This window comes from Bactrocera oleae, chromosome 5, assembly GCF_042242935.1.
Source record: "Bactrocera oleae isolate idBacOlea1 chromosome 5, idBacOlea1, whole genome shotgun sequence".
NCBI classification, from domain to species: Eukaryota; Metazoa; Arthropoda; class Insecta; order Diptera; family Tephritidae; genus Bactrocera; species Bactrocera oleae.
Genome location: NC_091539.1, coordinates 66,986,322 through 67,007,086, shown reverse-complemented (window position 1 = coordinate 67,007,086; position 20,765 = coordinate 66,986,322). Strand labels below are relative to the sequence as shown.

Sequence of the window (20,765 nt, the reverse complement as noted above, 5' to 3'; positions counted from 1 at the left end):
AGAATGGAAATGAGTTGCAGCTCCGCTCTTCTAATTCATACTAACACTGGATAGCGGCGCTTTACTTGAGTAGGCTGGGTAAATCAGAAATAAATGCCTTAACCTCTCATACTTTACAATGTAAGTAACTGAATATGTGAGTTTCGAAACCAAGAAAACAATTTTAGGATAAAATTATGGACCAACCGACAATTGAAGTTCTGAAAAATTTTGCAACCACCCTGTTCAAAATACGTTCGCCGAATATATATATGGGACTTCCAGCCTCAGAACGACACTAACTGGTGGTTAGGTAGCAATTAAAGAGAAGACCACTCTGGAATGGAAAACTTAAGGAATTACCCTCATTTAGTGATTTAATTTATTTGTAGAAGTAGACTCGATCGAAATCTAGTTAGTCCAGTGGAAATCTTGTAAATAGAAGCTAATATTGGAATTTTGAAGGAGTATTAAGTAATATTTCTTACGTATATGGCTTGTATTATATATATGGATTATATTATATCTGTACTATATTCCTCTTCAACTTGCCTTTCTTTCGTTCAAATTTCGTAAAACAATATGTTTAATAAGTTCTGATTATCCTGCTAGAAAAGCATCCGCCTAGATGTAGGCAACGTTGTGGTTTGAAAACACATTGGTAAAATGTTGCCTACAATTAAGCTTGTGCATAATTATTTCTGTTTGGAAACAACTAAAAAAATATTAGAATATTTGAGAAATCCATGTTCTAATTCGACTGATTCGCTATCCAGAACATTATAGAAATAAAAGTCGTAACTTTTGTGTTCAACATTTTATTTTTATTTTCCAGTTTTCTTTAGTTTTTATTATTGTTTTAATGCGTTGTCTGTTTGGTGATTTTATTCGCCTTTTACAGTGTTTTGGTCTCTTAAAATTATTTGCTTACTTTAACATTTGCATTATGCTTAGTTATACACCTTCATTCGATTATGTGATATACACGCATACATTTAGCAACTAATATGTATACGTTTAAACAGTTATACATGTAATTCCACATTTTATTCACAATATGTAATTGTGTAAGTATTTGCGATGAACTTAATTTCAAATATTTTTTTTAATCGCAAATATTATATTTAAAGAAAATTCATTTTTATGAATATAAAATGAAATTTGTTATACAAGGCTTTGGCGAGTAAGGCTAAGCACATAGTGTATATGGCAAACAATTTTTGTGACCGAAGCTCTATAAACTTTTATGTTTATATAGGTATATTTTTTTACTTCAATCAGTGCCTCACCACAACCGGCACTATGTGCTTAGCCTAAGTGTTTGTAGCTCTGTTGGACATCAAATATTAAAATTTAGGGTTTTTGCTTCAACAAAATGTCGTAAGCCTTTAAATGTGTGTATGTGTGTGCAGTTTGTGCTGGAATTGTACATTTGCATATGCACTTGGTGTGTCAGGGGACGGCAGAAATGAATTCTGAAACCAAATAAATTCGTTCTTCTTCCTTTATTATTTATTGTGCGGCCACAATTAAATGTGAATATATTTTATTTTTAATTTTATTTGCGTAGCATAATTGTTGCTTTAACTCCTTAAGGATGTCTGGGGATTAATCAATGAATTTGTGTGTAAATATATTTGCTTGTATTTTTTAGTATAAACTGTTTATGTTGCTGGTTTTGTGTGTGCATGTGTGTGTGTCTGCGTTCAAAATAAATAATTAAATTTTTTTTCTAGTAATATTTCAAATAGAAGTTCGATTTGCTTTTTCTAGTTCTCTTTTTGTTTCATATCAATTGTCTCCTTACTTTTTACTCACTAAATATAATTTTTTAAATTAATGTTGTAATTTTTTTAAAAGTTTTTTTTTTATTTAAAATTTCACATATTCATATGTATTAGAGTTGTTTTTGCGGCATTACACAAATACACACTTAAAGCTTTCACTATTTCATATATGTAGATTTTTGCTCCACTTTTGTTTTTATGTCTTTTCTGTTTTTAATTTCATAATATTTTATATATTCTTTTGTTTTGGGTCTTTTATGCCTACATTAAGTAATTTTTTGTAATCTTCATCTTTCGTTTTGTAAAGTTTTGGTTTTATGTTCTCCTCCGTTTTTTTCTTTTAACTGCATTTTTTTTTTTGATATATTTATGTCTTCTCTTTTGTAGTGTTCTTCTTTGTTGAAAATGGAAGCATTTTATTTTGCTACAATGCATCATAATTAGTTGATTATTACAGCTTAAGTAACCCTATAGTTTTCTTTATTTTATTTTGTTATTGTTACGAGTGCTATATTTCATAAGAATACTTGGAACTTCCAAACAGTAATGCGTTTTTTTATTGAAATTAAATTATTTTCTAAAAATTTGTATTTTTTTTCATACTTCTTAGTGCAGAATAGTAGTTTTAAAATAATAAAATTGTAAACTTCTGCTTTATTTTATTGAATAAGCGCCTAAATGTAGGCAATATGTAATTTATAGTGTATGAATTAGCAGTTAACTAAAAATAAATCATTGCCTACATTTAGGAGAATCGATTATAATTTTCACAAAAATACTTTTCTCTTGATGAAACAAATTTGTTTTTATGGAATAGCGATTTTAGACAGCTTCACTGTTGGGAAAAATATAAATATTTCTATAAATTAAAAAAATAAATTATAGTATAAATTAAAAAGGTGCTGGTGGAATGCATTGATAAATTAGTATTGAAAATTCTAGTCTGAATTTGTTTCAATATTTATGATTTTTGTGTTGATAGCTAATTCATAATTTGCGATGTTATTTATTTTAGAACGAAATGTAGCATCCAGCGATACAGGAACTGATTGATATAAATCATCAAACGTCACGGCATATTATAACTCTCTATAATTTTCCACCTAGGTTAATGGTGTGAAGTATATTCGAAATATTTTTTCTAAAAATATTTTCTATAAACCAAAAATCGACTGAATTGTCGATCACCCTAACAAGTCACCCTAAATGTATGCTATCAAAATATTCATAAACTTGGAACTTGTGAATCTAGAATTCGATAAACTTTAAATATAAAACAAATGTTTCATAAAAGTTTGAGCCACAACTTTAAAATCTTATATAAAATAACAGAATGTTCCTTCATTAATTTGTTTTTGTTCATAGTCTTTCAATGAGAGTTACTGCCGCGAAAATTGAAGAAGCGTGCTTATCCAGAGTAAAAAAAAAATTATGTTTTCTGAATTAAGTTATTTTTAGCGGATACAAATTAAGTAAGGTAAGGAGCGAAGAAATTCAGATCTACTCTGATATAGTTTATTTTAATGGTTGTATTAGCTAACTGAAGGATCTCTCCTAATACCATGTAAGGCCGCTGTTATTGTAACCTCACATTCTTTTGAGAGCTAGACTTACGGATACATAGTCTTGTAAAGCTGCTGGGCGACCATGGACTGCTTGAAATGTTTGTAACAAAAACTAGATATATTCGAACTAAGATAATTCTTTTTATTAGAAGATAAATAACATAGCTGTAAAAGTTGCCGGCTTCTCCACAGAATATTAAAAAGCTGCAGTATGTTGTTAACATAATAGCTGTAAGCTTGTAGTCTGTTAACCAATTTTACTATGTACTATTAAAATATTTATTTACAAATTATATCTACATAAAAAATGAACAAAATATTACAAATAAATACAAATTTGTATGACGTACTTAAATATTATGTTGAACGTGATTTAAAAATATTTACTTTTTTCCAAATACAAAAACTCATATATAAGGATTATACTTTTTATATAATATTCAACATACTTTTATATTTATTAGTGTGGGTCAAAAAAATCGATTTTTTTAAAAAAAATTTTTTAAAAATTTGTTGGTACTTCACCATGAAAAAATAGGAAACTGAATAGCGGAGTATCTTCCTATTTATATTCAGAGCTCATACTTGGAAAGAATTTTTTTGAAGTGTCTACCAACCAACTTTTCAGAGTATAAAATGAAAAAGATTTTTTCACTCACCTTAATACATACATATAATTGTTTAAAGGAATACCACATATTATATTACGCAGTTTAGCAACTATATACACGAGTACGCGCATATAATGCCATCTAATTCACGGCAATCGTGTTGAAAAAGTTTAATGCACATATCCACATATTTAACACCGAATTTAACATATATATTATCTGACTGCTCGAACTTAGTTAATATACATAATTTAATCATAATACACGCTTTAAAGCTAAAAAATGTTAATTTTCATAAACTTATGCATTTCAATTAATTACATACATACATACATATACATATAAAAAATAACATTCAGTCAATTTTAATTCATTTTGTGAATAACGGTATAATGAATTAACATATACACACACATATACAAGTGCGCTGCCTTGAGCGTTCCACATATACATATGTACACCTATAAATACACATAACAGTACATTTAATGATACACTTAATAAATATCGCAACATATTAACATTAAATAAATATGAAATATACATACATATATATATATATAATTCTTTTTTTTATATAAATTTTATGCATGTTTGTTTATGCAAAAATACCGTAAATAAATATTATATTCATATGTTTTGTTGCGCGCACGTGTAATCGACTGTGGCACGCGCGCTTGAACGAGTATAAAAAATTAGTAAATACATTTAATTTATATATAATTTACTTTAAATATGATAAACCGTTAACTCAATGCAATCACTTAGTTTAATTAATTTTTCTTTTAATCATTATCATAATTTAATATCATAATTTTTTATTAATATTGTATTTTATTTTTTATTATTTTAAATTTTATTTTGTATTCTTTTTTTCATATGCTTTATCTCAATTTGAATTTGTTAATTAAAATGTTCATTTTATGCTCATTAAATGTGTTTACGCATATTTCAATAATCAGTCGCACAAATTAATCACGTTACTTGCAGTTTGCGTTTACTCCTTCACAATTCGTTTGCTTTTTGATAGCTTTCAATTAATTAATTAAATATTTTTTTTTTTTGAAAATAATTTTTGCTGCACATACCCACTTACACTTAGTTTTATATAATTTAAGCTTTGTTTCTAATCAACTTTGTTATTTAGCTTACTGTTTCTGCTAAGCCTTCAAATATAAAAACTAATTTGTAATATTATTTTCGTTCAAAAATGCAAAAAACTTGAATTTTCCTAATTAAGATCGCGCCCCCTGTGCCGCTTCGCACAAAATCTACAGGCCAATAAACGAGTACTCAAACTCTCTTAGTTTTGCTCACCGACATATGTGCACATACTCGTATATACCCAACGTACTCCATTAACGCTCAACTACATGCATATGAACTTTGTTGTTGCAATGCAGTGCTCTTCTTAATCGCTTAAATTTTTTCTTGTGCTTCCTATAGAATCTCTAATCACACTAATTTATGCAACTACTTAGCACCTGCTTCTACAAATAAATCCCTTCACCACTGTGAATGATTAATTATTGTTTGAACACAAACAATCCCGTCGGATCCCATTCGCTGTCGTCATTGGGGCCGAAGCATTCATCAAAATACCATTCCATGGTTTTGTAGACGTGACTAAGTGATTTCGTCATCGCGTGATCCTCATCGGGATAGACCTGCAAATATATGAAACAAACAAGTTGCGAAGACATGTAGCGCTCATTAACAATTAAATGCTGATATATAAGTACAGTTATGAAATTGAAAAAAAAAAAGGAAATTGTTTCGCGTTAATAAAAATTGAAGTTGTCAGAACTTTACATTTATCTGAGATATAGAAAACTTAACCTAACGAGAGAAATTTAGTAACGTTGAGAGAGCGTAATATTGGGAAGATAAGGTGATTAAGAAAAGGGCAATAAGGGAAAGTTTAAGAGTGAGAGAGAGAGATAGAGAGAAAAAAAGAAGGCTACACGTAAAGATCGAGAGCGAGGGATATAGCTACGCTGGCAAATATTGAGCTTACTGTAAGCTGTAAGACTAAATTCAGAGTTTCATAAACACTGCGATGAGAGTACTAAACCTCAACGGTCCAACGTGTGAACATGGGCTAATATTTCAGAAAATATTTAACTCCAGCAGCTCAAATTTATATATATATACCTTATTAAATAAATATAATGATACCTTATTAAATAAATTTCAAATGAAAATGAAGACTGCTACACATTTTGCAGTACGCTGCTGTCTAAACTTCTCTAGTTTAAGGGAGAATGTGAAAACTTGTTATTTTGTATATATGATAGATATGAAATCCTTAAATATCTACACATTAGGCGATGGCAAAATAAGGATATTTTATCTTTTAGGTCGGAAGATAAAGCATTTTCTTTTTGACAAAAAATTATTAGACAAAGTATTGGTTATAAGCTACATACATATTTTGTTACAAGGTAATAGTCAATTCCGTATAGTTTTCTGTGAATCATTAATCAGTGACTAGATAATATTTTCTTTTGTCTTTTCATTCGAGTAAACTAACGTCGCAACTCGGTTAGAATGTCAATTATGAAGAAGTCGATTTTAAGGGCATTGACTTTTTGAACGTAAGTTTATATTTGGTAACCATACTAACTATCAAAGCCTTACACCACACACATACTCGTACGTGTGTAAATCACTCACCTGATGTCTGAACTTGACTTGCTGATCCACCAGCGCTCGCACCAACATCAACGTGTGCTCCTGATGCACAAGTCTGTCCGCCGTGCCGTGTATCAACATCAAATTGCGACCCTTAATATTGCCAGCCTTCATGGTCAAGTCGGCCTCCTGCAGAGCGCGCAAGTAGTCGCCCTTCAGCGGTATGTAACGTTCAGTGAAAAATGAGTCTGCAACGATTACAAGGAAACAGAACAATACATTGTTAATGTGAGCACACAACGGACGTGTGGTTTGCGAGTCAAGTGTAGCGAAAATAACTGTAAATTGCAAACTTACAGTGATAGCCAAAGGAGACAATCGGGTTGACGGCCACAGAGCATTGCAGCACTTGGTGCGAGTCATCGATGAGCGTCATGGTGGCCGCGTAGCCGCCGTAACCCCAGCCGTAGGCGCAAATACGTGATGGATCAATGAATTTCAAATTATCGCGCAGGTAGCTAGAGGTGTGTGTATGTGTGTGTGGAAGAGAAAAGCAATAAAGTAAACAAAGTGAGTAAGAGCTGTTGACGAACGCTGTACGCATTTAATGAGTTTACACAAGTTTACTGGGTTCAAAGTTTGAGGTCAGTGTCTTTTAGAGTTACTAAAGTGTGTACGCGCAAGTTTATGACTGTCGGCGCACACGTGCGTGTGTGATATTAGTGTTCAATGCTTACGTTAATACGCCCAGTTGATCTTCCACTTCGACGGTGCCTAGCTTGCCGTGCACCTGTGTGCGCAGGAGCTCGCCCTGAAATCCGCTGCCACGTCCATCAATTTGCGCCACAATCATGGAGCGTTGACTGCTCAAATACCAGTTCCAATCCACTTGATACTTTTCGGTGACCAGCTGTGAACCCGGTGCCGCGTTGCTGTAATTAAACAGGATAATGCAGGTATTTTAGTTTCATTGCTGCCGTCGTGAGTTCTAAAGTTATAAACTAAGCTCGACACTCCTACTTACATGTGCAGTATGAGCGGAAAGGCGACCTCTTCGTCCTCGCGCATTCCCGGCGGCAGGTAGAGACGGACTTGCGCGTGGAAGCCGTGCCGTATCTCTACGCTGAACGTACGTATTTGTGGCAAGGCGAGCTGCTGCAAACGGTATCGCAAGCTGTGACCCGCGTTAAGTATATATGTCTTCATGTTGCTCTGTGTCTCCACCATGTAGACGCTGGGTGACTCCGGTCCCAGGCACTCTTGCACATAGTGCGAGTAGTCTTTGCTGAAGTAGATTTTATTGTAAAGACAGTTCTTTGGTATATCATAGTAACACTCAGTTTCGTCATCGCTGCGGTTATCAGCGTCCTCTACAAGTATGCCCTGTGCAGATAGACGAAAAGTGGATATGGTGTTGTCGCAGGTCAAGCATGTCGGCTGTGTTGAAGTTATATACGCGCGATTGCTCTGCGTTTCATTCAATTTGAGACTGATCTTATAGAGGTGCCGTTCACCCGGACGTTTCTCGGGCGCCGCCATAAAGTAGACAATCTCATGCGCTTCATCCCAACCCAAAAGCTCGGTGACTTCGAAGCGTCCCATTGTGAGTGGCACCGGTCGGCGATCCAACGAGGAGATGAAAACCACATGTCGGAAGTGTCCGTGTTCACCATCACGCACCGGAAGACGTTTGAGCAGATAGCCGCCATGTGAGATCTCATAAGTGGTTTGACCGTTGCTCACATTGTGGTAGCTGTTGTTGCCATTAAGCCCATTGACAAGCAATTGTTGTTGGTTTCTTTTGAGATTTACGCTATTGTGTACAGAAAATATGGGACGCTCGGCGGGTAACACCCAGCCATCGTTAACTGTTACCTCTGTGTGCACGGGATGGCAATGGAAGTCCGGTGCGCGGCAAACCACCGTTGTCGCCTTAGTTTGACCACGATTAGTAATCGTCACGGAGAGGTCGATGGGTGTGGCCCAAGTTAGCGCGCCAATGTAGCTACCATTCGATAAATCGGCTGGAAGTTTGATTTGTGTGGGGAAGATATATTTGAGGACGGAGAGGTTTACCACATTCACGGTGACATTCGGATTGATTTCGCCTGCCTTGGGGTAGCGTTGTGTTAGCACAGCAGGGTACTTGATGTCGTCGCCCATCCAGGTGTATCTATGAATCGGGGAAGACGGAATAAAAAAAGGAAAAATTGTGTAAAAAGAGGTTAAAAGCATATGTTTGATAATGCAATATTGTAAAATGTATGCGTTATTTTAATCCCCTTGGGTGTAAGAAAATTTCGACATAAGAAAGCTAGCTAAATAAAACTCATGTTCGCTCGAATTTTGACTTCTTTACATGTTTTTTACGATTAACTGTATTGACGTCAGTCGCCAACCTTCAAACCGCCTACTTGACTAAGCGATAGGAGCATGCATACCGCTGTAAGCGAACTCAATGAGCTAATAATTACAGCGCAGATTTTGTTAACAAATTTAATCGAGTTTTAAATATTCATAACGGTACTCACTTGTATTCATTCACATCGCTGTCGTTGAATGTGAGAAACGCTAAAAATAGACCATCCGGTGAGAAGGCGAGACCGCTGCTGCGCCCATTCAGCTCCGGCACGTTCTCATACGTCCAATCCGGGATGCCATTGTAGACGATGCCAGCGCGACCTGATGCCGGCAAACATAAACAGACATACACATAAGTAGATAAAGCAGCAGCATACACCCACATGAATGACAGAATAAGAAGAATAAGAAAAGAATGAATGATGAAAAAATATGGATGTAGAAAGCTGAGTTTCGTTTAAAATATTTGAATAGAAAAAAACTAGTGAATAGTTGTTGTGCCACCCACATTTACTAACTCACTCACCTGTTGTTGTAATGCGACACACTAGCTCGCCTTGAACCTTCGGCTTGTAGTAGATGTCGTTCTCGTACACAAAGGCGATTGCCTGATTTTGTGGAAACGCTTTTACCGCGCCGCCATTTGGATATTGGAAATTACTCGGCGGCGGCTTGCCCACACCGCCACCGGTCGCTGCACCCGCCAAACTGCTCAGCAAGATGCTGCCACCACTTGAGGCATTCACTGCATTCGCTGCCGCAACGCCGGCCGCTGTACGTGCCGCATATGTTGTTGTGTTGGTTGGCGCTCGCGTTGTAGTTGTTGTGCTGGTTGCTGTTGTTGTGGTGGTGGTGGTGCTTGTTGTGGTTGTGGTTGCCGCGGGTGGGACGTTGGGCGCCCATGTCACATATTGCAGGCGCGGCGGTTCTGCTATGTTCTCCGTTGGACCCAACGGGAAGGTGTTCGCTGTCTGTACCTCGTAAACGTGATGTCTGCGTGTTGTTTTTGGTGCAAGTAGAAAATTAAGGTATTAAAAATAATTCCGGCGAAATGTTAATAATTAAAATATTGAGGTATTTCGCATCTGCTTTTAAGTTGTGGTTGTTGTATGTGTGCTTGTGGGTCAATGATTTGACTCGCGTAATGTAAATATTTATGAACATATGTATATATGGATATATGTTTGTATGTAGTATTTCTGTTGTTTCGACTCACACGGCAATTAAACGCAAAAAATATTAACGTTGTCATAAAATTTTGTTTCTTTATCTGCGCATCTGTGCAAATGTTTATCATACGCCATGCGGCTCACGCTTTCGTGATACAATATTTAGCAGCAAGAAATTGTCATTTCCTGAATCATTTGTTGTGCAAACTATGTATCATTGATCATTTACACGCATAGGCGCATATGGTGCATTCTACGGCAATAATAATTTTTGATAATTGTTGGAAAAAAATTTAAAAAATAAGCAGGCAAAGAAAGTGTAGTTGAACATGTATGGCTGGAGAAGTGTTTTCAGTTGTCGGAAAAAATCTTTCCGAAACTGTGAATGGCTTATGATCAACCATAATGATTAAATTTTACGAGTTTTTCAATTTTTAGTCTGGTTTGATTATTTATAAGTTAACATATTCACTTAACATCCTAAAAACGTCGCTCATATTTACTCATTTATTCGACAAAAAAATCGAAAAGAGCAGCGAAAATCTTCAAATTGGGTATTTCGGGGTAGACCAAGGTCTGAACCAAATTGATGCACTTCTGTCAATATATTTTTAACCAACTTTATATATATATTTGTCATATAGTTCACTAGAATAACGAAATCATTATATGTAGTATAGAGTGGCTGAAGTCATTTTTGAACCGATTTCACAACTTCTCACACAAATTATAAACAAACAAGAATAAACGTTAACTTCGGCATCGATGCTATAACACCTTTCACAAATACAAAAGGCTACAAGAACATGATTCCGATCGTTTAATTTTTATGGCAGCTATATGATATAGTGATCTGATCTGAACAATTTCAGTGGAGAATACATTGTTGCCTTAGGAAATAACTTATGCCAAATTTCGTGAAGATACCTCGTCAAATAAAAAAGTTTCTCATACAAGTACTTGATTCCGATTATTCAGTTTGTATGGTAGCTATATGCTATAATGATCCGATATTGGCCGTTCCGACAAATGATCAGCTTCTTAGTGAGGCAAGGACAGGTGCCAATTTTCAGATCGATAGCTTAAAAACTGGGGGACTAGTTTGCTTATATACAGACAGACCGACATGGCTTAATTAAATCATCATGCTGATCACTTATGCATATATTTTATAGGGTCTCCAACGGAGCAATATGGATTAACTTTGAATGCTAGATAAAAGAATTGTGTGTGCTATTCTTTACCGTTTAGCCGTGGAGTGCCACACACATAGAAACATTATAGGTAAATAGCAGAATTAGCCTTGGTGTTTCTGACGCCCACTTGCGATGTAAATAATGATGTATTTGTTTAGCGTAAAAACTACAAAAGAAATGAGCTTCCGACAAACAATATTTTGTTGTGTGTAAAATAAAGTGTAAATATAATCGCTAATAAATTTATACGCACCTCGAGCCTTCCGCATTGCTGTCGGACTGCAGTAGCACATACTTCTGATCGGGCGATACAAGAAACGATTCAGCATTCAGTTGGCGCTGTGGAAAGAAGCAGAAGAAAATAGGAATGAATAAAAAAGAGAAAAAACTGTAGAAAAAACTTTTTTCAATGTTACTACAAAACCAACACTTACGAATGTCGAGTTGGTCATTAGGACCCTCGTTGTGTAATTGTCTAGATTTAATATCGATAAGCCGCCCGTGGGGTCACGGTATATTAGTTCAATGTCTGCAAAATAGAAAATAAATAAAAAGAACGTTGCGATTAAGAACGGAAGTAATAAAAAAGTGGATAACCCACATACACAGGTACACTTACCGCTACTCCAAGTGCCGTTGAAGGGCTTCCACTGCAAACTTTTGCCTAAAATGTCAGGCAGCACCATGTGACGGCCGCGTATGCGCAACCCTTCATCCTCTGTAAGCGCATGTAAATTAGATGGAAATTAAATGAGGCAAATTAATGAAAGTGTGCAGAGAGAAGAGGAGGGGTGGAGTTCAAATTCTACCGAAAAGGTGTGTTGCAAATGCGCGTAGTCACAAATGGCAACAGCACGCAAAATACGCATAGAAATGTTAACTCCACAACGGCATTAACACACACACATACGTATGCATATGTTTGTTTGTATATGTGAAAACTTTTCACTTTGTTCTAATGCGTCAAATAATTTTAATGTCTTTGGGGAAATTGCACATTCTGCCATTACTGAATACCATTTTCACTTAACGTATATTTACAGTTACATAGCTAGTCATAAGTATCATCTATATATGTATATTTACAGTTATTCGTGCATGTTGTTGCTTTTGCATATCATTTGTGTCACTTACCTGGCGACAGTAGGAAAATTGAAAAAATTATGAGACTGAAGACTGCCGCTATTACCAGCAAGGCTATAAATATGCCGCGCCAATTACGTCGTTCCGGCGAGATGGCAACCAGCTCCTGGAAAACAAGCATAAAAATAACCATGAAAATTCCAGTTAAACGTGTTGTTGCTAGTGTAGTGTTAATGATGCAGATTAAGGGATTTGAGTCAGATGATAAAAATAGTTTTCATAGCAATACTATTGATGAGTGATGGAAACTATTTTTAAGCAGAGTTTTTCTAATACTGGAATATATATTTGTGTAGGTTGGCATATATGCAAATGTTTATGCATATTCTATACGTATGTATATCTACATATCTATGTATATGGTATATATGTATGTATGTAGTAATAGATGCATTTGTAGGTATGTCTCCTCATATTTTCAGAATAGCTTAGGCAGAAACCGGAGAGTATTTGTGTAAAGTTTTGATATTGTTGACATAGTTGCCACCTATTTGAAAAAAGCAATTTACTTCCATATGATAATAGATATATGACATACAGTACATATCTAAGGACTTCTAGAGCAACAGAAATAATTTGACCAGGTTGCCACCTTATTAATATAATATAATATATAAAGTGTTAAAAATTTACAAATTACTTCCATATGATAATAATGAAAATGGTATATGAGATACAGGACATAACTAAGAACTGCTAAATCAACAGATATAACTTCACTAGAGTTGCCACCTTACAAATATATAAAATATTACAAATTTACAAATTACTTCCCTTCAAATATAATAATTTGGAATCTAATAGAAAGCAAAAATCTCTAAATAGCAATATTTTAGGAACAGAGTGGCCACCTTATTAGTATGTAAAATGTTAAAAATATACAAATAATTTCACATTAAATACTACAGTATGGATACCAACAGAATGCAAAAGAGCTTTATTTCAGGAAAAATTTGTGAACAGAGTTGCCACCTTATTGATGCATAAAATATTAAAATTAACAATTCCTTCAATTTTCAAATACTATAATATGGATTTTAACAGAAAGCAACAAGTTTACGTTGGAATATTTCGGAAACAGAGTTGCCAGTTTTATTTAAAAATTCATAATCTAAACATTTTTAGCACTGATATTTATAGTGTGTTCAAGTACCTGTCTTTTAATAATTTGTGGAAGAATTTTTTTGACGCAAGCGCCAAATATTTGCCTGGAAGTATGACCTTCTTGTTTACGGACGAAAATGAATTACGCAGTTTTGGTATGTGAATAAAATTATTAGAGAAACCTTCTATGAAATCGGATTAAAAAATTTTCGAAAATCATAATTTCTCAAATTCTTAACTAATAGACTTTTATTTTATAAACTTTATTTTGAAGTTATTGTCTTCAAAGCTAATATTATAATTTATCACGAATCCGATTTCTTCGTTAAGTGCAAACACACAAATATTTGGCTTGTGACGGCTTTTTTCTCCGGTAGTGGTTGGTTTGCCAAAGTTTTAAAATAACAAGAAAGTAAATGCTCTTGTTACGCAATATATTGCCAACTCTTCCTAATTTGTAAAACTCAGCCTGCCATTTATTTAGAAGCATTTTAGTATGCTAATAAATTTTTGGGCCATAGAAAAGCTAACATTTTAAATGGCTAAACTTTCAGCTGTCACCTTAGTAATCGATTTAATAAGTCGCTTATTAATTTCGCTCAATATGCTTTAACCGCGGAGGAATGGTTTCGACGATTCAGAGCCGGTGAAAACGACACCATGGATAAGCCAGCCGGCGGAAGACCTGTGACGACAAATACCGATCAAATCATGGAATACATCGAGTTAGACCGGCATATGGCATCTCGTGACATCGCCCAGGAGATGGGAGTTGGTCCCCAAACCATTTGGAACCATCTGCAGAAGGCTGGATACAAAAAAAAGTTTGATGTTTGGGTGCCGCATAATTTGACGCAAAAAAACCTTCTGGACCGAATCAACGCCTGCGATATGCTGCTGAAACGGAACGAACTCGTCCCATTCTTGAAGCGGATGGTGACTGGCGACGAAAAATGGATCACATACGACAATATCAAGCGAAAACGGTCGTGGTCGAAGGCCGGTGAATCGTCCCAAACAGTGGCCAAGCCGGGATTGACGGCCAGGAAGGTTTTGCTGTGTGTTTGGTGGGATTGGAAGGGAATCATCCACTATGAGCTGCGCCCATATGGCCAGACGCTTAATTCTACCATCTACTGCGAACAACTGGACCGCTTGAAGCAGGCGATCGACCAGAAGCGTCCAGAATTGGCCAACAGGAAGGGTGTAGTGTTCCACCAGGACAACGCCAGACCACACACTTCGTTGATGACTCGTCAGAAGATACGGGAGCTCGGATGGGAGGTTTTATCGCATCCACCATATAGCCCGGACGTAGCGCCAAGTGATTACCACCTGTTCCTGTCCATGGCGAATGCCCTTGGTGGTGTGAAGTTGAACTCAAAAGAGGCTTGTGAAAAGTAGCTGTCCGAATTCTTCGCAAATAAGGAGGGGGGCTTCTACGAGGAAGGTATTATGAAGCTTATATTTACGGTAAGAATTTAGAAGTTTAAGCAGCCTTTTTTTTGTGGAGTTCTGCCAGACGTACAAAGTGTAGCTGTTTTTGTTTTTAATTATTAGGTATTTACAAACATACCTTTTATAATATTTTTTGCCTACATAGTGACTTGGGTATATTCTATACATTTAAAAAAATTTTAAACTCTTAATTAATTCTTGGAATAGCACAATAATAAATATATAGCAATATCATATTGCTAATGGCTCAAATATTTGCATTCTAATTTCGTTTATATGGAAGAACTCATCAAAAGTAGTCATTAAATTATTTATTCATAATATTTATTTAACAGTTTTGTCGTTTTCTTCAATCAAATAGTTTTCATACATAATAAAGAGGCGTATAAAACGAAATTTATAAATGTTAATATTCACTAACATAAACAAAGCCGACCTCGTCTACCACAGCAGATATTTAATAAAATATTAATGAATTTACAGGCGTCATTTCGAGTAAATATTTGCGTAGCTGCTGTGTAAACAAAAATACTTGTCTATATTGAAATATAAAAATAAAAAAAAAACTGAATTTTATACCGGATTTCCATGGTCATTTCATAGAAAAAGTGAGCATGACTGCAACCTCACAACTTTACTCGATTTCCCTTTTCTCAGTTGTATTTGTTATTTTAATCACTGTTATTTATTTTTACGCAATTCAGCAACAACAACACGTCACGCTCATGTCCTTATTGATTTATTGGTTTACTTGCCCCTATTCATTATTCAGGAAAGCTTTGTAAGCCAAAGCACCATTTACATATGCACAGATTCACACACACACACACATACACATCCGCAGCTTAATACCCTCGCAAATCAACAAATCAATCAAATACATTTAGAGGGGCAAAAACGTATTGCTTTTTGCGTCTTTGGCAATTTCGTCTTTACGAAGTTTGAAGCGCGTTTGATAGATATTTATTGCTTTACGCTTTACTTTTCCTGTGATTTTCCACGCCTTGAGTGTTTCTATTGCTTACTAGACACTGCCACATATATATGTGTTTATGAAAAGCATTGCTTTTGTGGAAACCTTGACCATAAGTTTTGCATTTCCATTTTCATTACATTTTCCCGACGTGTTTATGCGAAAATGGCATTTGTTTTGATCACTTATACGCCCGGGTGTACAGCTAGCTTTTATGCTAGTATACATGTATACATATGTATATTCCTCAGCTCCTTCGCTATACTCTCAGCTAGTTTAAAGCTTTCTATTTTGTTTGCGCGATGAGCGCTTAGATTTATTTATTTGCAAAATTTATTTTTCTTGTTTTTGTTGTTTTTTTTTCCTTTAATAACACCTATTACTCACTGACTTCAGCCAATTATTTATGCTAATCCACTGCCGTTTAAGGGTTGAGTAACAAATAGCCTAAAATTCTAAAATCTGTATTGCCTGCGAAGTAATTAAGGCGAAGTTATGGCGCATATATTTTGGGATAAGCGTTTGTTGTAGAATTGGTGATGGGTTTGGTGTTCATAAATACTTTCGTATTCTTAATTGGATATTCGTGAGTTGAGTGAAAGATACGCGTATTTAGCCGTTACTTCTCAACAGTGCCATACAAATTCGATTTGATACAGACTATTTAGTAATTTGTCCTTTAATAGGCTTAAAAAATATTAATAAAATTTAAAAAAATTTTTTTTTTTTTTAATTAAGAAGAAGACAACTGGGAATGTCTTGACTCAAGGTTGACTAGCCAAACAGAGGCACACTAATCCAAGATAAATCTAAAGAATTATGAAGGCTGGTGAAAAATTATATCGAAGTAAGTAATAATAGCTGCCACAAAATTTCTTGCTGAATATTTGGATGAAGAGTGTGTTCTGTGACCGAATCTAAATTAAAGCTCATAAGCCAAAAAAGAACCTACACTTATGCATTTAGACTTTAATCTATGTATAATATAGATTATTCTATATATAATAATAACCCCTATGTCACCAAAGAGGCTTAGAGAGTTCGAACTATGGATTGTCAAACACTTTGAATATGGAACCATCTTCGATAGTATATTCTTTTTCAGGGATAAAATTTTACATTCTGGATTCCTAGATTTCGACAGAAACTTCCATGACGTGTGTCCTCCAAAAACAAGTAGAAAAAATTGTAAGTGATAGATAGGGAATATATAGGGTTATTCTCCACACAGAAGGACCTACACTCTCTAATTCTCTCTCTGTTATAAAACTTTTATAGCTCGCTGGTTGAATAATTAAAAAAATCATGAATTTGCTGATGAACAAACTATATACGAGTATATGCTTTAACAGCCAAGCAGGACTATTAGCTTTAGTTCTAGCACCTTGAGACAGTATAAGACGAAGCTAAGCTTTCATAAAGGCAACAGCTGTCTCTCTCCATTCTGTAGGAGCAAAGACAAGCATGAGTGAGCGAACAAATTGGAGAGGAAGGGTATATCTTGAGGAGTCTGAGGTACTCGGGTGCATAATAGGACAAATCTGGCGAGGAATTCAGCGACAATTCCTAGGACTGGATGGGTAGATTCTGAAAATCTCCAAATTACATTGATATGTCTTTACGTTCTTCTTATGCAATTAATTGTCTACTTGGTAGGGTAAGTTGATATGACTGGGCTTTCTCTCTTCGATTACTGGTAAATTTATCTCAAATTAGTATAAAAGAGATATTTGAATGTTTTTCACAACTAATTTTTCCAAAACTCTGCTTTACCACAGTACTTCAAGGAAAAATAATTCTTTTTATAAATCAGCAAACATAGGCCGCCTGCGGGCTCGTTCATATATAAAAAGTCACTTCTCAGTATGACGTGAAGTTTTCAGTCCCACACTCGACCGAAATCTCTCTCTAATTTCTGCATTATAAGTGATTACTGTACGCCGTCGATGCATAAAACTTTCGCATTCTTAAGCTTTACGTGGGTCTTGCACTAAATTACTTGACCCATCAAAAGTGGTGGCACAAATTGTGATGTGTCAGCAAGAGCAGCCATTAAAAGTTTACAAAGTGAAATTATATGACTTGCTTAAGCCTTTAAGCGTTCAAATAGCGAGTAAATCACATGCCACATGCCACACGCTGAGCACATGAGACCCTCCAACGTAGCCCGAGTATGCCACGCTTTTATATATTCATGTATGCATAAGTGTGTGTTTGTGTGTTTGCATAAATGTTGATGAGGGCAGCACAAAGATCAACACTGACACCCACACCACCGCAGAGCAACCACTCACAGTCATTTAATTATGTTGTATGTCGACGATGACAAGCGGCGACCCAGTTAAGTGCGCGCCATTAATGCCAACAAAATAGCGGTTTCAAAAAGAAGCGAAAAGAAAAACGGTATAATATGGCAATGTAAATATGCGTATGCGTGTGGGTGTGTGTGTTTTGAAAGCCAGCAGAAAAACGCTAACAACGATGACAGCGTGCAATGTAATAGTCAAGAATCAAATATTCATAAAAAAGGGCTTTAAATTGTGTTTACAAAAAGAAGCAGGAAATATTAAAAAAAAAAAATGAAACATAAATGAAAATTGTACTTTGTTGGACGCTGCTCCTTTACAGTACCGCGATGGAAAAGTTATTTTCTTTGATTTATATACTCTGAAAAATGCTGTAAAAGCTTTGTAGGAAACCTTGGAAATATGCTGTTCAGTCTCTTATACCTCTTGTTTTGCAATATTCAGTTTTAAATATCAAATCTGTGACTTTAAACAAAGCTTTTTGCTTCCGATGAATCCATGATACCGCAATGAGTGTCTCAGAGAGCACATGAGTAATGCTTGAGCATGTATCTTTAGTATTATACCACCGTACCTCAAATTTTAGCAATCTTAAGTTTCAATTCCTTGATTTTTGCTAAGTTCAAACATGCACGGTCCCTGGTTTCAAATTACTGGCGTACATATAATGTATTAGAGTTATACGGCTGCTTGAGCTTCTATTAAAAATCGCTTTTAGATATTATTTGTTAATGAATTCAAGGTCTTCGACCTCTTACATCTCTAATTTTTGTGAACATCTCTCATTATTCAAATATGATCCGTCTTAGATGCATTATCTCGGCCTCATCATGCTTGATTCTTTATCGGTGATCACTTGTATATCTTTGATTCAAGCTTTCGTTATACTGCTTTCAATCCCTACGGTTTGGATATCTTCGTAGGTTTTTGGATTATTCTTAATAGTTAATCTTTATGATATCCTCTCTACACATACATGTTTGTGGGTGTGTACTATGTAACAATGTCTCCACCGATAAACACGTGACAGTACATGACATGATTGGTTGTTTACGGCGCTGCATATAATGCCGCTGCATATCTCCTGGATGAGCTCATGAAATAAACTCGCTAGTTGCGAATATTCAACAAATACAATTTCTTTCCACTCCTTCGTGTGGTGGGATTCAACAAATAGTGCGCAAAAGTGGCCACATTAATTTTATATGAGTGCCTGTCTGTAGAGTTATGTGAATGTGTAGGAGTGTGTGGCGCCAAATGTGCGGATGCTAACGCAAGAAAAAACGATAACAATGAGAGAGAACAGAAAGGACAGGGGAAAATGAAAGAGCGATGACAAAAAGTTGAAATTACAGTAATTCACTTTCAGGAAAAAGGATATTGTTGACATGTGAGCACAATGACGAGAATAAAAATTGAAAAGCAGCGCAAAAGTGGTTATCTTTAAAGTTTGTCATGAAAACGTCGTATGCTTGTGTGTCAGCTGCAAAATGAATGTGCAAATATTGGTTAAAGTCTACATATGGAGAGGTTGAATACGGAGATTGAGGTGACAAATCGATTTTTTGAAGATTTTTTTCAGCTAAAGTAACTATTGTCGATTTAAGTTTTTCGGAATTGCCCACTTTTCATAGTGAGTGATTGCAGGGTTTTAAAGATTTAAATGCAATTAGAACACTGAGAATTTCTCTAAGAATCGATGTTGAGCTACGATTTCCCATTCTTGTCCATCTATATCTATATCCCTATTACTATCTCTGTCACCATTTCTATATCTATCTATAACTCTATTTCTATTTCTATTTCTATTTCTATTTCTATTTCTATCTCTATCTCTATTTCTATCTCTACCTCTATCTCTATGTCTATCTCTATCTCTATCTCTATCTCTATCTCTATCTCTATCTCTATCTCTATCTCTATCTCTATCTCTATCTCTATCTCTATCTCTATCTCTATCTCTATCTCTATCTCTATCTCTATCTCTATTTCTATCTCTATTTCTATCTCTATCTCTATCTCTATCTCTATCTCTATCTCTATCTCTATCTCTATCTCTATCTCTATCTCTATCTCTATCTCTATCTCTATCTCTATCTCTATCTTTATCTCTATCTCTATCTCTATCTCTATTTCTATTTCTATTTCTATCTCTATATCGATATCTATATCTATATCTATATCTATATCTATATCTATATCTATATCTATATGTATATCTATATCTATATCTATATCTATATCTATATCTATATCTATATCTATATCTATATCTATATCTATATCTATATCTATATCTATATCTATATCTATATCTATATCTATATCTATATCTATATCTATATCTATATCTATATCTAACTCTAACACTAACTCTATCTCTAGCTCTTACTCTATCTCTATATTTATTTTTTTATCTCTTTCTCTAGCTCTAACTCTATCTCTATATTTATTTTTATCTCTTTCTCTATTTCTATCT

The 20,765-nt window shown here is 34.9% G+C and overlaps 1 protein-coding gene across 3 annotated transcripts in view; it reads right to left on the bottom strand.

The window, feature by feature from the left end:
• Window positions 1-781: 781 nt before the first annotated feature.
• LOC106624506 (inactive dipeptidyl peptidase 10) overlaps window positions 782-20,765 on the bottom strand; it is a 241,150-nt gene continuing 221,166 nt past the window's right edge. For all 3 annotated transcript variants that reach the window (XM_036368603.2, XM_036368604.2, XM_070109587.1), the window contains 11 exons: window positions 12,437-12,551; window positions 11,922-12,020; window positions 11,737-11,831; window positions 11,556-11,641; window positions 9,464-9,930; window positions 9,108-9,258; window positions 7,601-8,749; window positions 7,314-7,508; window positions 6,934-7,094; window positions 6,619-6,824; window positions 782-5,609 (listed from right to left, as the gene is read on the bottom strand). In XM_036368603.2, the coding sequence (XP_036224496.2) occupies window positions 5,469-5,609; window positions 6,619-6,824; window positions 6,934-7,094; window positions 7,314-7,508; window positions 7,601-8,749; window positions 9,108-9,258; window positions 9,464-9,930; window positions 11,556-11,641; window positions 11,737-11,831; window positions 11,922-12,020; window positions 12,437-12,551 (2,865 nt within the window). In that variant the 3' untranslated portion in view covers window positions 782-5,468. The remainder of the gene's footprint in view (window positions 5,610-6,618; window positions 6,825-6,933; window positions 7,095-7,313; window positions 7,509-7,600; window positions 8,750-9,107; window positions 9,259-9,463; window positions 9,931-11,555; window positions 11,642-11,736; window positions 11,832-11,921; window positions 12,021-12,436; window positions 12,552-20,765) is intronic.